The following is an 18,016-nucleotide window of genomic DNA, read 5'->3' on the forward strand; positions in this document are numbered from 1 at the left end:
TTGATTTTTAAAAAAAAAGAAATTTCTTCAGAAATCACAACGATGCTACATGTAAATTTGCCGAGACCTCATCACCGGTGTCGAGCTAATTGGGGCTGTCATGAAAAAAAACTCAGTGTAATTGATGTGCACTTTGCACGAGGACAAGAACGTGAAGCACTGTCTGTGATTATTATTATTATTACGATTTTTTTTGTTCCTGCTACGTTATGTGTTAAATTAGTTCCCGCTTCTCTGTCTCTCTTTGTATCTCAGACCTGCTTCCAGGCACAGAGTACGGCATTGGCATTTCTGCCATGAAAGGTAGCAACCAGAGTACACCAGCCACAATGAACGCCAGGACGAGTGAGTGAATTATGCTTTGTGCTCCACTGTAAAAAGCCAGTGAGTCACTCGCGCATGTACAACACAGAAATCACAGCGGGGAATCGCAGCATCACAGCAGGCTCGTGGGCCCATTTGTTATTATACGTGTAATTCTCACCTGTGGTTCGGCGCTGCCACTCCAACTACTAAAAGCCATTTTAGAAAAATAAGCAAAATATGTTTCGCCGTGACTTGTACTCTTCTCCAGAAGTGTTTGGTATTGTCGGCTTGGGTCAAAGTTCCCATTACAACATTTTAAAGCTGTTATAATGCATACTTTTTTTGCTAATGGCCCTCTCTTGATCCTTTATTTGAATATTTATTGTGTTGTTGAGTTGTTTGGCTGAAAGGAGAAAAAAATGTAACCCTTTGTCTGAAAAGTGAGTGCGTGGAGGTGCCTCGCTAATCTTTCCCCTCACGTTCACCGTCAAGCACATCTTTCATCCAGGTGCAGTTATTTTAATGGCTAAAGGTTTTCTGCACTTTATAAAAAATGATGCTTCCATTTGTCTTACAAACAAGCTCGTTGTAACGCCTCTTTTCCCTGCACTCGTTTTGAACTTTAAAATGCATCACATCTGTCGCATTTCTCTTAAAGAGCTTTAAGAGAGCCGTTTATGAAGACAGCTTCATGGCAGCGCCGGTGTTACCTTAAGCCAGAGCTGCTAAAATAATCATTTCATTTAACACACATTTACATCAGGTTTTTTTTATGTCTGTTTGACCTCCTAAAAAGCCGTGAAACACCAAAGGTTCAGGCAAACAAGGCGGCAGATGATTAGCTGAGGATTAAACATTGATGATCCACTGGGCAAACTGGGTTACTCATTCTGCAGGGAAGAGAACAACTCACTTAAAAACACAAGAAATATAAAAAGATTAAAGGAGACAGTCAGATCGTTGTGGTAATATGCATTAAACCCATTGGAAACGCTGTAAATGTTTTATTAGTAATGGTCTGTCCTTTAATGTGAGAACTGCACCACAGTTACACAAGTAGACAAGAGTATAGCAGAAACTAAACATGAATTAAAAAACATAGTAACCAGTAGCAGTAATTATGTTTCCACTGAAATCATGAAAGCAACATTTTTGTTCTTATTTTTAACCATTTCGAGCTAGATTTACTAACCTGAATAAAAGCACTGTTGGTATTTACAAAAATGCGATGACAAGGCTGTGAGATGTTTGCGACCACACCTGTTGCATTTCTGAGAGATCTTTTCTCAAGGTGCAAAATAAGGACAGGAGGATATTCAAGCGCGCAAACTGATAGCGCTTGATAGTGAAATGAATCTTTCTAACCACATGTGCGAGCACTATTTGGGGATTATGCTCACGTGATGTTTTACCTTGTTTAGTAAATCTGGCTCTAAATTTATTTGAAAATATTGTTAAAAATCCAGCGCAATTGTGTTGCCCTCAAATGTAGAAAACAACATGTCAAATCAAATTTGAATCAGTGAATATTTCCATAAACTCTTATTTTGTTTTATGCAAATGCACGCGAGCACGTACTGTAGGTGACACAACACAGTAGTATTTTCCCAAATGACAGCAGGTGGTAATGGGCTAAGAAGCTGCAAAGACAGTTGAGAAGACGACTGAGAACAACATTAATATAAATACTTGTGAATTTGAAGGAGGATTAAGAGGAAGGTCCCTCAAAGGTCATGTATTTTTTCGATGTGCACCCACTCAGATATATCTTTCAGGGTGAGAGTGTTACATGAATCTGGGCTGGAGTTTTGAGTTTAATTTTGAGTGTTGCTTTCCCTGTTTTAGCTCTGGATGTACCTATGAATCTGACTGTGACGGCTTCCACGGACAACACCATCACTCTGAATTGGGGCATAGTCCAGGGCCCCATTGACCACTACAAGGTCACCTACACATCAGCCTCCGGCGTCACTAATGAGGTAAAGAACACTGAAACGATAACCATGTATATGTCTGATTTGGACCTTGTTTAACTCATCTTCCCTGTTCTAGCTGACGGTGCCTAAAGACATCAACACCACCACTTTGAAGGACCTGGAGCCTGGGACTGAGTACACCATCACTGTAGCAGCAAGAAGAGGAAGACAGCAGAGCACTGCAGCTACCATAGACGCCTTCACAGGTAGGGAGCGTAGTCTAATTTCATATAGTGAAGGACTAACTTTAAAGTGTTTAATGAAGATCAGCAGAGACGTGCATACAGATAACATAATGATGAGATCATTTCCTCGACAAACAGTCTCCCTTTGTCTTTTCCATTGCAACAGCTTCAACTAAACGTTCCTAAACAGCACTCATTTAATCCGTTCAGGCTTCATAAGGAGCTCAAATAAATTCACTCACGAGCGTCTCTGCACAGACAAAGACATGAAAGATCAGCCCATTACTACGGAAAGCTGGAGAACACTTCTAAAGACGGTATAGGGTGTAATGAAGTTGAATGATGGATATAGTGAACTAAAGTGTGACATCAGGTGAGGGGAGTACCGCTTAAAGAAAATGGAGGACCGTGAAAGACTTCGAAGGAGCAATTAGCAGAGGCAAATTATTCCAGCCCGTTAATGAGCTTGTTACAAGCGCTCCTAATTGCACCTCTCTTTTGCATCTCAATGTATTTGTGTTTCTGTTTCTTCTTACTCCGGTTCGTACCACATTCTCTCCCTTTGCCGTCACGCTCTGTGCTGTCTGCTCGCCCTGTTTTTCAGCTTGATGTTGCTCCTTTCTTTTCAATCACTTCGTTTTCCTCTAAACTCACATCCATCCGCCCAACTATACGTCGGACCGCCTGTCAGTCTACTCCACTCTGGTAGTTCTTTGTTTTTTTTTTCTTTTTCCGAAAGCTTGACGTGAGTTTCAGTTGCACAAAGGCCGGTTTCAGAGATGATGGACATGCAATCACCTGCCATCATTCCTTTCTTTACCAGTGTCATTATCATCATCTCTTTTTCTTTATTGCTGCGGCCATCGTTGTTGTCACCGCCGCAGCGTCATAATCATGTCATCCTACTTCTAATCTTTTTGTTATCTCGCACTCCTTTGGTAACACCACTTTAACTGTCTGGGGAGACGTGAAGGAATGATACGATGACAGATCAAGAGAATCAGAGGACAAACCATAAATTACCTGTCATCTTCTCATCCACTATTCACTTATTGGAGACATCTGTCCGCCTTCACTCAGGTATACTCAGGTGATGCGTTCATTTGCATGTTTCCAGCATTTATGCGTTCAGAGTTTTCTAATACACGATCTGCACATCAGTAAGAGTAACCATAGAGATAAAACATGGACTTATCTTCTGGGTCCAAAAAATGAAGCTAATGCGGACCTGCACTTTGTCTGAAGGCCACCAGATGGCGATAGCTGCAGTAGCTATGTATATTGGAAACCAGCTTTCTCTTTTGACCTCTGTAAATGCTTGCAAACACTGATGAGTTTATGCGCTCAGTCACTTTTAGGACATATTTATTTATGACTATTTCAAAAAATCTTCTCATACTGCGTTTCAAAACAGAGGATTATCTGTGGTATGAAACGGCTTACGAGTCAATCACAAGTCAATAGCCAATGAGTGAGCAGTTTCACAGTCAGAACCGCCTCTCTTTGTCACGTGAGTTTTTAAAAATGACCATCTCGAGACTTTTAAACAGGACAACCCACTGGGCACGTCGCGGTAGCTATGTTCATATTTATGAAGTGTAGAAGTGTAGTGAATTATGACAGATTATTAAGTGATTTATTTTGTCACACTGGGATGTGATTCTTAATATAGTCCAACCTCCGAAGATGTTAAACCCCATATTTTTGCGTTTAATAGCATCTTTATATTCTAACCTTTTAACCAAAGTCCTTTCAGACTCAGAGTGTAGCCTGTTTCCACAGACTGCTTGTCGCAAGATCCTCCATCCTCAGCTAGAGATAATATTAACTTTTCTTTTATTAACTATGAAGTTGAAGTTTTTTCACAATCCATGACAAGGGTTTCTCTTTAAAGAAACATAATTTTCTCTATAAAAAAGTTCCATTAATATCTACAAAGGTGAGTCACATTGTCATCTCACATCACCCACATTGCCTCTATGTGGTCTTACTTGCTGTTAAACCATTAACTAGCTTATCACTGTCATCTTGATCAAAGACGGCACTTTCATCACGTCTGTGGAATTTTGCTTCACACAGACTCTCGACCCCTTTTGCATTTTTTTCATATTTAATCAATGCGTAGCCACAATCTTCTCTTTTTAAAGCTGCTCTGGAGACACGTTTGGATCTTTTTCGTACTCCGTCTCTCCACCACTGTTGAGATCATGAACGCACACAGGCACTGGTATCGTGAGGTCTATGTGATACAGAATTTCTGCTGACTGCACATGGCAGTAATGCATACTGACAACTTGTGAAGAATAATAAAAGGCAGCAGCTCACCAAGAAGAATACAGATGCAGGCCAGTGTAAACAATGCAGGTTTCATATGATGATTGATTGCAAAGAAAACTCCGCAGGATGCCTGTAATCCTGGCAGTTCAGGAAAGGAGAAGTCAGTGTTGCCACATTTCCCCTGCTTATACATCCACGCATGGCTAATTAAATTCAAGTCCTCTTGCATTTGTTGCTGTGTCAGCTGGTACACTACTTCATATTCATTACATCATCTCCCGTCCAGGTCATACATTTTGACAACAGCATCTGCTGCTATCATCCTTTTTCCATTTTCTTATTATGAACAGTCCCATCACATCTTCATCCTAACGGCGGGTAATCTCATTAGTTTCCCTTTTTATGACCAATTAATTCATTACTGCCACATGATTGTGGTTTTCTTTGACTCTCACCTTCCCCATCAAGATTACACCCAAGGCTAATTTTCTCAACTGTATTATAAACGGTCTGTTACATCATCGAGGACGGCTTTCATCCATCACTTAACGGCTTGTCTGTCATCTCTATAATGACAGCAACTGCCTGTTTTTTTTTTTCCCATTAACATTTCGTGCTCATAGCAGGATTTTTGCCTGTCCTTGAAAGCTCCTCGGTGACCTCTAAACCCCCTCGTTCCTCCAGGAATCAGACCTGTAACCCACCTCTACTTATCAGAGGTGACTTCAGACTCTGTGTCAGTGGCGTGGAGCGCCCCAGCACCGCCCGCTGAACTCTTCATTCTGAGCTACAGCTCTGCCGACGGGACCGACACCTCTAAGGTGACACTGCATGGCTCCAAGACGAGGTCACTGATCCAGGGGCTGCTGCCGTCCACTCATTACACCGTCAGTCTAATCACAATACAGGGGGACGTTGCTTCAGAGCCCATTACAGCTTCACTTACTACAGGTGAGCTGCTTGAATGATGGAAAAAAAAGTTTGTAAGTGATGAAAATAGAGAAACATCAGCAGCAAAATAAAGGTTTGTGACTTTGTGGGGGTCCTGTCCAAGTAGATATGCACACTTAGGGTCATAGTAATTTTGTTTGTCTATGTGTGGCAAGAGTACATGCATTTTTCTGCAACTCCGACCCAATGATTGTGAATTTTTTTTAAATGTAAATAGAATCCAATCATTTGCAAAACCCATAAAGTTATATTAGAAAACACATGAAATGTTTTAACTGAGACATCCAGCAAAAAGATGCTATTTCTATGACAAAGATGACCCAGAGGCGTTGAATCCTATATCAGACCCAAGAGTCCAGCAGCCAGTCTTCTCAACTCCCAGTCGTTTGTTGACTGTTGTGAAAAAATAGTTGATGTTACACAGCACATTGTCTCACTTAAAACATTTAATATGTTTTTTATGTTCTGTGAATAAAATATGGCTTTGTGAGATTTACAAATCATTGTATTATGTTGTTATGTTGTTATTTACGCAGCATCCCAGTTCATTGGAAAGTGAAGAAAAAAGATGATCATCACAACTTCTTGAAGCTCAAAGTATTATTTTTAACACTACAAAACCCCAAGGATCCTAAATATTCTGAGTCTAGTATTATTCAAGACAATCTCACACCCCAGAAGCTCTAAATTAGCAATGCTTTGTATTTGTGCATGTAAAATGACATCAAGTTCCCAGCATTTATTTATTTGTTTTAGCTTGATCTACTTAACAATTAAGAAAGATTCCAACTCTAATCACCTTAATCATATTTATGAATGAGGGATACAATGTAAAAAACAGAGATGGGGAACAGGAAAGAAAGGATTTTGGGGGAGCAAAATATTGAATTAACATGTATGAGGTAGCGTGTAAAAGGAAAGAGAAAGAAAATTAGTTTAAGAAATGGAAATACAAAGTGATTTTAAATTAAATATGTATTTGCAGAAATGCTTTTTTTAGGCTTTCATTTGCGCAGCACCACAGCAGAATGACTTTTGTAATTAGAAACTGCCTTGGAGGCTTTTTAATTTTTTTCATTTTTCTCCTTTTTTTCTGTTCAGATGTAGATGTAGAGATGCAGTGCCAAAAATAAAGGTTTTGCTCCTCAGTGCTATCAGATGGTTGAGGTTTGCACAGTTGAAGCTAACCTCAAAAACCCAGATGTAACGTTGGATTATATTTGAGAAAAAACAAGTGGCTAACAAGTGTCAGCCTAATGGAGTGAAGGCCATGCAGTAACAGAAAGGAGCAGTCTGCTTGTTTTGTTTTTCCTGTGTATTCACCCATTTAAGTATATTCTTGTCTTTTTTTCTTACATCTTAATTACGGTTTCTCTATCACTTCTCTCCATGTCTTATTAACCTATTTTACCTTCAGCGACGCCACCGCGACCCCTCGTTAATTAGTGCAGTATTTCTGTGTCATTTTTCTGCAGACTTTCTAAATTCCAGTTTAATTGGCAGATTATGAAAAGAAGCTCTCCCTATTCCATTTGATTGCGACTGTGCTATTTACATCTCAGAGAGAAGAGAGATAAATGAATGAGAAGAGGGTCAGTATTATAACCTGCCGGAGAGTTTGACAATGAGCTGGAAGAAAGAGGATCGCTCTCTTTCTTTGTAGCGAGGGGGACAAAAGGAAGAGGATGAGACGAAAAAATAATGGAGGGCTGGAGACAAATGGAGAAAATAGGAGAGCCAGCAGTAAACAATAGAGATGTTAACTTAGCATCGGTGGCAGAAACACCTGCACATGCCGGTTTCAAACACCCCCTTGGCAGCTTGGAGCCTCCGCTTTCTCGCTTTACATTCACGCACACACAAGAGGCAGATTTTCAGGGGGTGAGATTGGATGGGATGGGACAGATGTACACTATTTCTTGCACCGGTCTTTACGCTGTGATCATTTTAGCGCCCTGCTTTGATCTCACGTGTTTGAACGTGAGCATTGATGGGGGGCTGCTTGCTGCCTTGAATCACTTGCTACACTTGAACTGTGCTGCATTAAGATTTAACCACAGTTTTACTTTATGGTCCAGCTCCGCTTTGGCTGACATAATGCAAAAGTGACTAGCTGTATATCTCTGCCTGCGCCCCCCCCCCCCCCCCCCCCAGGAACCTTTATAAGAGAATTAATTTTTACAGCCATTATTCTTTCTTTGGCTCTACATTTGCCAAAGCAAACGTAATTAGTAAAACATGCACGACTTGAATAAATGCAACTGTATTCCATGCGAGCAGACTTTAAATTAGTCCTCTTCCAAGAATTTGAAATCTCCTGCTTTCTGCGTGGGAATAATAGCCATAATTCTTCTCAAATCAGGGAAGAGAGAGTGTAGCAGTCGTCTATAAGTGCTCTTACCCATCGCCCACAACAGGAGATGGAAGCAATCTCTTAATCTTGATCTTTGTTTTTTTTTTTGTTCCATTCTCGTACGTTCTTATTTTTTTTTCTTCACTGTCTAAATATCTTTCTTTTTTTCCCTAGGATCTGTCAGGGCTTTAATTGTTTGCTCAAATTGTCTTCACCGTAACCTTTTCCGTCGCAGCTCAGTGGTCTGAGGAGACATATAAAACAGAATTTTGGCAGGGGAGGGGTCTCCTCTGTGTAAACCCTGCTCAGCCTCAACATTAACGGTTGTGTTTTTTTTAGCTTGATGCTGCTCAGTTTCTTCTCGCTAATCTTTTGATGGTGTTTTGTTCGTAATAAAAATGTGCATTAAAAATTCACACAGTCTCGCAGACCCAAGGACAGCTCTGTTTCTATGTAAATTTAATGAAGAGGACATTAAATGTGGACAAAATGAGGGTTACTGAACTACTCGGGCCTTCAAGGGCAGTCTTTCTTATAGATTTTCATGAAAATGACTGAATTAGCTTTGTACATAACATAACATGCTCCTATTATATGCTGGGGCTCATCCTTTTTTTTTTTATACCATTTGAACCGCATGACAGTGTTTTCTTTCTCATCGCACTTTTAGGCATGGACCCACCAAAAGAGATGATGGTGTCGGACGTCACCGAGGACGCCGTGACGATCTCTTGGATCAAACCGCTGGCTCCGTTTGAATACTATAAGCTGTCCTACCAGTCGGCCAGAGGTAGCGTGCACATAACTGCAAACCGTGATGTTATTCTTAAGTGCATTTGAATAACACGCTATTTATTATATTAGCATACACAGAGCACACTGCTGTTCATTGTTACAGTTAAATGAGCATGGCATTTGCTGTAGGAGGCTCCCTCTGATGTAAGATACATTTTGTAGCAGAGCGCCGTGCCACACACCTAATTAATTATAACATTTTATCAGTGAAAGGTAATTGAAATTTTAATTAAAATTCCATATTTATTAAGTATTTTCCCTGTGATGCAAAAAAAAATAAAGGAACAGCAGCTGGCTACGCTGCGTACCCTGTACGTGAAGAAGGAGATCAGTGTGACAGTTCTGGTGTTCAGGTGCTGGCCTCTCTCTCGTGTCCCCTGCAGGTCGAGTAGACAGCGTGATGATTGACAGCGATGTTACAAACTACACCCTGTCCAGTCTGTTTCCTGCCACAGAATATGAGATCAGTCTCAAAGCTGTCAGCGGGAGTCAGGAGAGCAGTGTTGTCAGCACTTCCGTCTTCACAGGTAGGAGCTAACCACAGAACCATTAGGTCCATATTGTTGTGGGACTCCGATGTCTTACACAGAAACAGTTAGTGCAGGAAACTCAGCCAAGGAGAACAGAGTGTGGTAGCTCAGGTGGACACATGTAAAGGTATTCAAGTGTGCTGAGCTGTTCTACACATAGTGCCCTCTCTTTATATAAAACCTTATTGCATTGCGTGTTTGTTCCAGGTCTTAAATAGCTGTAAGGTATTTCTAAGACACCTAAAAAAGAGCTGCTGTCTACTATAGTTCTGCTATAATGTCTCAAGTAAGGCAACACTGTGAATGACTGGTAAGTGAGCAACCCCACCTCAGAGTGACACGACCTAAATTTCCCTCTGCAGAAAAATAAATGAATAAAAAGCTTCCACATTTTCGCAATAGTGAAAGACATACCTAACCATCGATTGTTATTCATATACACAATTGTTTTTCTCTTGTCAGGTTTTATGCATGTACTGTAGTTAGGTGCCTGTGCAAAGGATGATGTTACTAACCTTTAATGTTCTGGTAAGCCCATTGTTTCTCCAGCTAGCAGCAGCGTCCATCGCCAGGCAGATAGCCATACAGTCTTTATCCCGTCTCCTATGAAGATATGTTGGCTAACAGCAAACACACTGAGTATAGTGAGTTAAGTACAAAAGCAAAGCAAACTGAGCAGTAATGGACTGAAACAGGTTAAATTAAAGGTAGGCCACTAATGACCATGCTTATACTCAATTTATCAACACCAGAGTTATCATAGTTTTGTATTTTCTAATTATTATTATTTTCTCTTTTTTAATTGAGACTTTTCTTCTTAACTTCAGACAGTTTCCAGAGTGGATTTTATAATTTCAGTTTAGTTTTTATTGTTTGATTAAATTATTATTGTGTAGAGGGCATAATGGATTTTTATTATAATAAACTTTTCGAATCTTTAGTATTCGATTAACTATAATATTCTGATCTAGACATTGTTGTCCTTAATTAATATTAAGAGAAACAATCACAGCTGTGTTTCTGAAATCGAATTGTTTACTTTTTCTTCTCCTAAAAAAGGAAACAGTAAATTAAAAAATGAGTCAATCAAAGTCAGATAATCTGTAAAATAGTTTACGTTTAATTTTCTGAAGATCACCTCACAGGTTAGTGGTATTTTGTTCTCCTCTGAGGTCGTAAAATCACAGTGCTGACAGTTCTCGAATAAAGTAAGTCTTGCTGTGAGAGGGCAGCAGAAGGACAAATGTTTGCCATGTAAAATAAATGAAGAGTTCCTCCCCTGCTAGACTTTCGGGTCAATTGCTCTGTCCACAGCTATAACAGCTGTGTTAAAAACGAGCAGCAGACTAAAATGCACACACAAGTATGCACACAATCCAAGGGTGAAGCTCATGTTGTAGACGGTGCAGTCTCTGCCGCTGCAACAGATGAAAGCGTCCACTCCGTGACCCAGTAATTGGTAACCTGCTCCCAGCTCCATCTCACTGTCTTCTATCTCTCTGGCTGCTCTCCTGCCTCCTATCTCTATCCTTTGACTCGCTTCAGTCTTTTAGCACTGTGATGTCTCTCTCTGTCTCGCCCATTCTGCCTCGATTTCCTCCTCTCCTCCTCCCTCCGTCTTCTCTGCCCTACCTCCCTCCTTTGTTGTGTCTTCAGAATTTAATGAAATCAAAGGTCTTGTTTTTTCATGCTTTCAAAATTAGCACCAAATCATAAGTTAGGTAAAAATAAAACCTCGCCGTTGCACACACGTGTGACAATGAGATACCGTTCTTCTCTGAAGAATTCCGCTAACCTGAGATTAACACACTCTCCCAGTGCTGTATTCAAAATGCTCGGTGTACGTGCAAGAGAGGGGAAAGGGAAAGCTGAGGAGAGCGCAGAATTGGAGCGGGAACAGGCGAGTAGAAGGTGTGTTTGCATACCAATGAGACCTGATTCACCTGGAGCGGCAAGGTTCAAGAATCCAGTAAGAAAAAAGAAGCTGAAAGAGACCCTTTCCCTTGTTTTCTCTTTCTCCCCCCTGCCTCGCTTCCTGCCTCCTCCTGTTCTTTATTATCAGCGCCTTCTTCCAACAATCCCAGCGTGGGTACAATGAGCAGAGACGGAGGGGCTGTAATAGCCTGAAAAGAACATAACTACAAAGTCAAGCTTGTTAGAAATGGTAAACAACATTTTCCTCACATCCAAGAATGCTCAACCAGGGACACTTTTACACTGCTTTCAACAACAATACATAAACAAGGGATTTGAAAGCGTAATCCAACACTGCCTGGTCAAGTATGTAATAACTTGGGTAACGCTGCAATTTCGACTTACTTCACATCCGTAATCAATTACTGTGCGAAGGGCTGAGAAAGCGGGGAGCCATATTTCATTTTGCAAGCACAGCAGGTACTGCTAATCTAAGATGAATTTGGCGGGGGTGACACTAAATGGACTGTGTGAAGGCCTGTTTAAGGGCTAATGACGGTGCTCATTAGCAAAGTGTCAGGACCCCCAGTAAAGTATTACTCTTCCCAAAACTGAAGTTTGTGGAAAGAACATTAACATCCTCCCTGCCAGCTGCGTTAAGAGAAAACAGAGGAGGGGAATGCACTTGCTTTGTTAATTGAAACATGCTTAAAATAGTCCACACAATACCAAATAACACTTAATGAACATCAGAGATAACACATAAATTGACAGAAAAACAAAAGGCATAATGCCAGGCATGCAGAGGAAATGGTAAATACAAAAATGGAAAAAATTTGACTAAAAAGGGTAATGAAAATAAAGGAAAGGAGAAGAGAAAATAGGTTTTTATTCTTTTTTTTCATCACTAGTGGATTAGGATCACTAAAAAAAGAAATGGCACAGAAATAGTTAACAGTCGGTGACTGTTACATGTTTGCTAAGAAACAGTTCTCGAGTAGGGATTGCAATAATGTGCAGCTCCACAAAACAGAGAACTCACTTTATCAGCAGGACAGTTACCGCTATGCTAATGTTATGATAATTATTATTTTCTGTGAATTTACATAATGATCCTTATCTTAAAGACTCCTTTAGGTTCAGCTACTAAGTGCCACAAAACCAGTAATTAATCTTTACTTAATGATTGGGCGTAATGACTGGTCTCACATTTTAAATGACTGTATGAGTGAGCATTTTACCTACACTTGAAACACACTCAACATCCAACATCATCAGTCAACCGGTATCCCTGCGGCTCTAAAACGCCACAGATTATATGCAGCCAAAACACTGTTTATGTGTCTAAATATTTGTGCGCCTCATGAGTATTAACGCGACACCAGGAGCACGCATATACACGTTCAGCGTAGCTCCGAGGTTAATGTGTAGAGCATGCGGCTTTCTTTTGCTTTGCCACAATAATGAGAGGGTGTACAGAGATTTACTGGAGTTTTGTGTCTTACTGGCTTTAATGGCCACAGTCTCAATACAACGCAGGCTGACCTCGTGACCAAGCGGCACAGCTGGAGTGTTTCTGAAATATCCTACGTTGTGAATTACACACTAATAATGAGCTGAGAGCATATTTTCTGCATGTAACAGCAAGCCGAGCGCCCTAAATAAAACATATAACGACGACTTAGAACATCAAACCTCAATCATCTCCTCACCAGGACTGCTGCAGGTCTATCAGGTATTGCTGTGTTTGTGTTGTTTGTGTTGTGCCATAATTAAGATCTGAAAAATATGGTAACAAGAGAAGAAGAAATGGTTTCAAGCAACTGGTTTGCTGTGTGAAACTCTATATTTTTCACCCTAAATCATAGTAGTTTTGTTGCCTAAATCTAACCAAACAGTGGAAAAGAAATAAGCAGGTAAAAAGTAAAAAATATTGGGAGAAAAATAAGTCTAAAAATAATATGTTGCCTTTCTTATCTCTTAGATGAAAGGTTTATCCTTGAGCCATTCAGCTACATCAGTATGGTCCCTTCTGAGGATATTTGGCATGGATATCAACTGTCTGCTTATCCAGATATCATGGATGCAAAGAAAGTTCTGAAAAATATCCACTGTTCCCAAGGCTAAGTCAGAAGATGAGCCAATAAATCATCGTAGTACGACACATACTGTACATAATAAATACAAAGTTGTGATCAAATCATTTTCTGCAATCATATAATGGCCTGCATTTATATTCCCACTGGGCCTTGACTTCCAGATCTGAGTGAAAGTATATAGATAGCCTGAGCCTGTAATTCACCCATGCAATCAGTAGATGCAGTATGATGATTGAATTATCGCAGCTCTTGATGAAGGAGGATGACCTGTTTATTTTTTTCTATTTTGGCCATCTCTACTCTATCTCCATTGCCAATCTAATTGACTTGGCAAGGCTCCATTAAATTCACTTTTTGCAATTAAAGTAATGATTTTAATCAGGTTCGTCCATCTATCGCAGTGTTAAGAAAGAGCACAATTCTTTTTTTTTTATTATTCTGATGAGGGCAGGGCAACATTAATTACCTCATCTGGGCAGAGATTGGGATCACTCGCAGTGTTCTGTGTTCTCCTGCCACGCTCTCTGCTGTGCCAAAATAACATGCCTGAGGAGAAATTGGGGTTGAAGCACTGAGGTTAAAGGTATAATTAAATTCAAACTCAATTTTGGCATGTCCAGCAGTCTGAGAACAAAATTAGGGAGAGGGTGTGAAACAGGAGGCCTAAGAGAATATGAAACTTTCGCATCACGGTGAAGTCACCATTAATCAGCATTCTTGCAAAGTTTTTTTGTCTCTGCAATTCATATGAATATATATCTCGTTGTTGTCAGTCTAATTAATAATTTAGGTGTGTCTCCAATTGAATTTCACACAGTGTTCAAAATACAAAGCTCTCTGCATATGAAGGGAAATATGATGCAGCTTGTTAATTTGTGAACAATTCAGTGATAAGTTATTTTCCATTAAAAGCGGTGATTGACAGAGTCAATTTCCCTTTTTCTTTTATTTGCTCTGAGCTTACTGGGCGAGAAATCCAGTGACAGCCAGCAGCTAAGAGATACATGATTTTACATGAACTTTGTTATGTGATACAAAAAGTAGTGTAGCAGTCTCCTGGTTTAACTATGCACAGTAATATAAAAAAGATCCTTAATTTCTCACATTTTACTAGGAAATCGGGAGTTTATGGAAACATATTAGCCAAGCTTTTTTCCCCACTTCTTTAAATAGACTTCAGGAATAGTTCTCCAGGCTTTTTGAAGGACATTGAAAACTCCTCTTTGAACATTGGCTGCCTTTTATTCTATTCTCTGTCAATCCGCGATGGATTTTGTTCCATACACGTTTGACAACAAGGTATAAACAAGGTACTTTTACTGCATTGGCCTTGTGTTTGGGATCATTGTCATTCAGAAAAATGAAATTAATGCCAATCAGATGCTTTTAGGATGGTACTGCATGGTAGATCAAAATCTGATTATGCTTTTCTGCGTTTATAATTACATCAATTTTGATAAGATCCAACACCACTTGCTAAAATGCAGACCCAAACAATGACAGAGACTCCACAGATGACTGTAGATACTCACTGATGTACATCTATCCCGACCTTTTTTTATACATATTGATGATGACTTTTGATGATGACAAAAATTTGGATTCATTGCTCCATAAGACCTTTTCTATTCTGGCATTCCTCAGCCTTTTCCCCCACATTTCCCGTAAGAATGGCTTAAGTGAAGACTCATTTGAAGTGTAGATTAAGCAGCTGATAGGCTAGATACATCTCTCAAGTCCAGGGTCAGATTTTTGCTGGATTTCTTTCTTATTTCTTGAGGACATGACTTTCAAATACTCCTGATTGGCTGTAGATCTTTTTGGGGGACATGTCACTTCTTTTGTCATCCTCTTGTCCACTTCTGATTTTTTTTGGAACAAATTATGTATTTTTACAACAGGTTTCTAGACACAAAAAGGCCAATTTAAAATTTTAAAAGGGTTCTTTGGTAAGTTCTCTGTTATGTGTTATGCTCTCTGTTTCTCTCGCCTCTTGACTTGGGTGCCTATTTTTTCCTCAAATGATTTATAGGTCACTGTTAAGCAAGCTGACAAAAAATTGTATAGATTTGCACACGCTACAAACAAACAAGATCATTTCGACAATGTATAGCAAACATGTTGTGTTTGTCTGCAATGAGCGGACCGCTGTCATTCTTGGTTGTGATCCACAGCTGTCAATTTATCTGTGTAGCACTGACACAGTATCTCATAAATGATGGGGAAGATGTTCAAAGAGCCTGATATTATCTTTTGTTTAACTGTTGTGTTCATTCTTGTCTTGTATTGCAAACATAGCGATGGATATGCCGTCGGAGTTGACGGCCCTCAACATCACCCCTCAAGGAGCCCTGCTGAGGTGGAATCCACCCGTGTCCAATGTTGACAACTACGTGGTGACTCTCACACACAACCAGGGTGAGTGTGCATTCATTTGCTTGATTTGATGTTGGAAAGTCAGTGAAAGGACACCAATTAGATAACATCATTAACAACCATTAAACTGTAGCATGACACTGTGACTACTTCACATTAAAACACATGAAAACATTAGCTTATACTTCCTTACGTTGACAAAATTACTGTAGTGCCCATCTACAGTTGGCTCTAACTTTAGACCATAAATACCATACACACACACACACACACACACACACATATATATATATATATATATATATATATATATATATATATATATATATATAGTAGTACTGTAGTAGTGGCAGCATACAGTGCAATGAGAGTCATCGGTTGCATGTGAAGATGTGACAGGTACCATCACAGTTTTCCCATTAAGAAGTGAGATCAGTGCAATGAGTCCTTTGAGGCAATATAGATCCATTTGTCTTGCTTTCAGAACAGTTCATTATGCTTGGTTAAACTGCTTAGCCTTGGCAAAAACAATGCAGTTACTAGGCGGCATGCATTTCTGATGCAGCCCATGTCTTCAGCATCTGACAGCCATATCCAGACAGGTAAAAGATAGCCATATTGCTTGGCCCCTCAGAGCCAGTCTATAATGTGCTCCCTGAACCAAGTGGATGACTGCCAAGCAGCAGTAGGTACAGATATGGCTTAAAGACACTTGACATGCACACAACTAGAGCGCTGATATGTGTAGGTATAAAAGGTTTCCAAGAAATTGGATATTGTTTTACTAATAGGTCAATACAACACTCAACCAGTGTTATCTCATGCTGTTGTTATTTTTATAAACTGGCTGGGGAAAATGTAATGGGACGCATCTTTCTCATTTGCACATGACCCCACGCAGTATGCCACGCCTGGAGTTATCCAGAGAAATTTGTATTACTCAGCTGTCAGAGTCTGAGTGTAAATTACACTCTGACTGACTGGATTGCAGCCAGATCATCACAGATACGGAGACAGCATCTATATGCTGGACACATATTTGGAAACCAGCCCCAGCCAAGGTTTAGAGAAGTGCAATGTAAGTTGTGGACAAATTCCCTTGAGTGTTAATGTACTAAACCAGGGTCAATAGTTAAATATTTCATTGTGCATTGTCCTGCATGACAAAATAGTTTTTATTGATGGAAACACCCACATAAAATAAAATCCAAGCCATCGTGGTATCAGAGATTAATGGTATCACATGGACTACGAATAATATATACCTGTCTACTGTAATGTTTTAGATTAATTAAAATGCATCAGTGCTCTTGTGATGTTTCTGTATATAAAAGGATGAAGGAGAAACTGAAAAAGGTTCAAAATATCCAGAACTGCATCTATAAGATGCTTCAGAACATCGTGTAGATGACCTTCCATCATTGCCACCTTAATTTAACACTCCACAACCACAAATACTGCCAGTGAGCCTCTGAATGTGGCATTGTTTTTGTATTATTATCTTTCTTAGCCTGAGCACAGTGTCTTACATGGTTTCATAATATTAAAGTAAATAAGAGCTCTCTTAATACTGAATGTGTAATGTGTAAATCACTGCACCATGGAGCCACACAGTTAGGAACAAAAAAATATAAAGTGCAATAAAAATTAAAATGAAATATTTCCAAGTTAAAATATTACTATGTACAATGTAGAAGAGAAAATAGTCCAGGTGTCACAAGGCGGAGTTATAAACTTTGATGTTTCCTGTGTTGGGAAACATTTTCAGAGATACACACTGCAATCTTTTTAGGATGGTTTAAATGTAGTAAACATTCATGTGTTTTCTGTGTTCTGTTTTTCATTTTCTAGTAACGGCTGATACTTTCCTCGTGGAAGGCAACAAGCAGGAACTGCAGCTGTCCAACCTCAAGCCAAGCACCACCTACTCTGTAGCCCTCTACGCCACCAAAGGACCACTTACAAGTGGCACCGTCATCACCAACCTCCAAACCCGTATGTATCCGTTTGATTCGGCTAGTACAGTGGGCAGCTGACTCAGCAGCTAGCACTGCCGTCTTCTTGCAGGCCTGAGTTTAGCCTACTGGGTCTGTGCAGGTGTCCTGGGCACATACAGTTTTATTTATAGCAAAAACTATCGTTATGTTAATTGTTAATTTTTCTGATACTTTTTTAATGACCAAGGGCAGCTGCTGCACTACCCTTGAAAAGTTGCAATGGATCATTCACCCCTCAAAGGGGATTAATAGAATTC

At 39.8% G+C, this 18,016-nt stretch overlaps 1 protein-coding gene across 2 annotated transcripts in view; it reads left to right on the plus strand.

Moving 5' to 3' along the window:
* tnr (tenascin R (restrictin, janusin)) overlaps positions 1-18,016 on the plus strand; it is a 73,378-nt gene that overhangs the window by 28,587 nt on the left and 26,775 nt on the right. For both annotated transcript variants that reach the window (XM_085377761.1, XM_085377762.1), the window contains exons 14-21: positions 256-345; positions 2,152-2,285; positions 2,359-2,488; positions 5,429-5,695; positions 8,719-8,838; positions 9,227-9,370; positions 15,685-15,804; positions 17,614-17,757. In XM_085377761.1, the coding sequence (XP_085233887.1) occupies positions 256-345; positions 2,152-2,285; positions 2,359-2,488; positions 5,429-5,695; positions 8,719-8,838; positions 9,227-9,370; positions 15,685-15,804; positions 17,614-17,757 (1,149 nt within the window). The remainder of the gene's footprint in view (positions 1-255; positions 346-2,151; positions 2,286-2,358; positions 2,489-5,428; positions 5,696-8,718; positions 8,839-9,226; positions 9,371-15,684; positions 15,805-17,613; positions 17,758-18,016) is intronic.

The sequence above is a fragment of the Diplotaxodon limnothrissa genome, linkage group LG18 (assembly GCF_057381915.1).
Source record: "Diplotaxodon limnothrissa isolate DT_005_m linkage group LG18, D_limnothrissa_male_GT1.1, whole genome shotgun sequence".
Lineage (NCBI taxonomy): Eukaryota > Metazoa > Chordata > Actinopteri > Cichliformes > Cichlidae > Diplotaxodon > Diplotaxodon limnothrissa.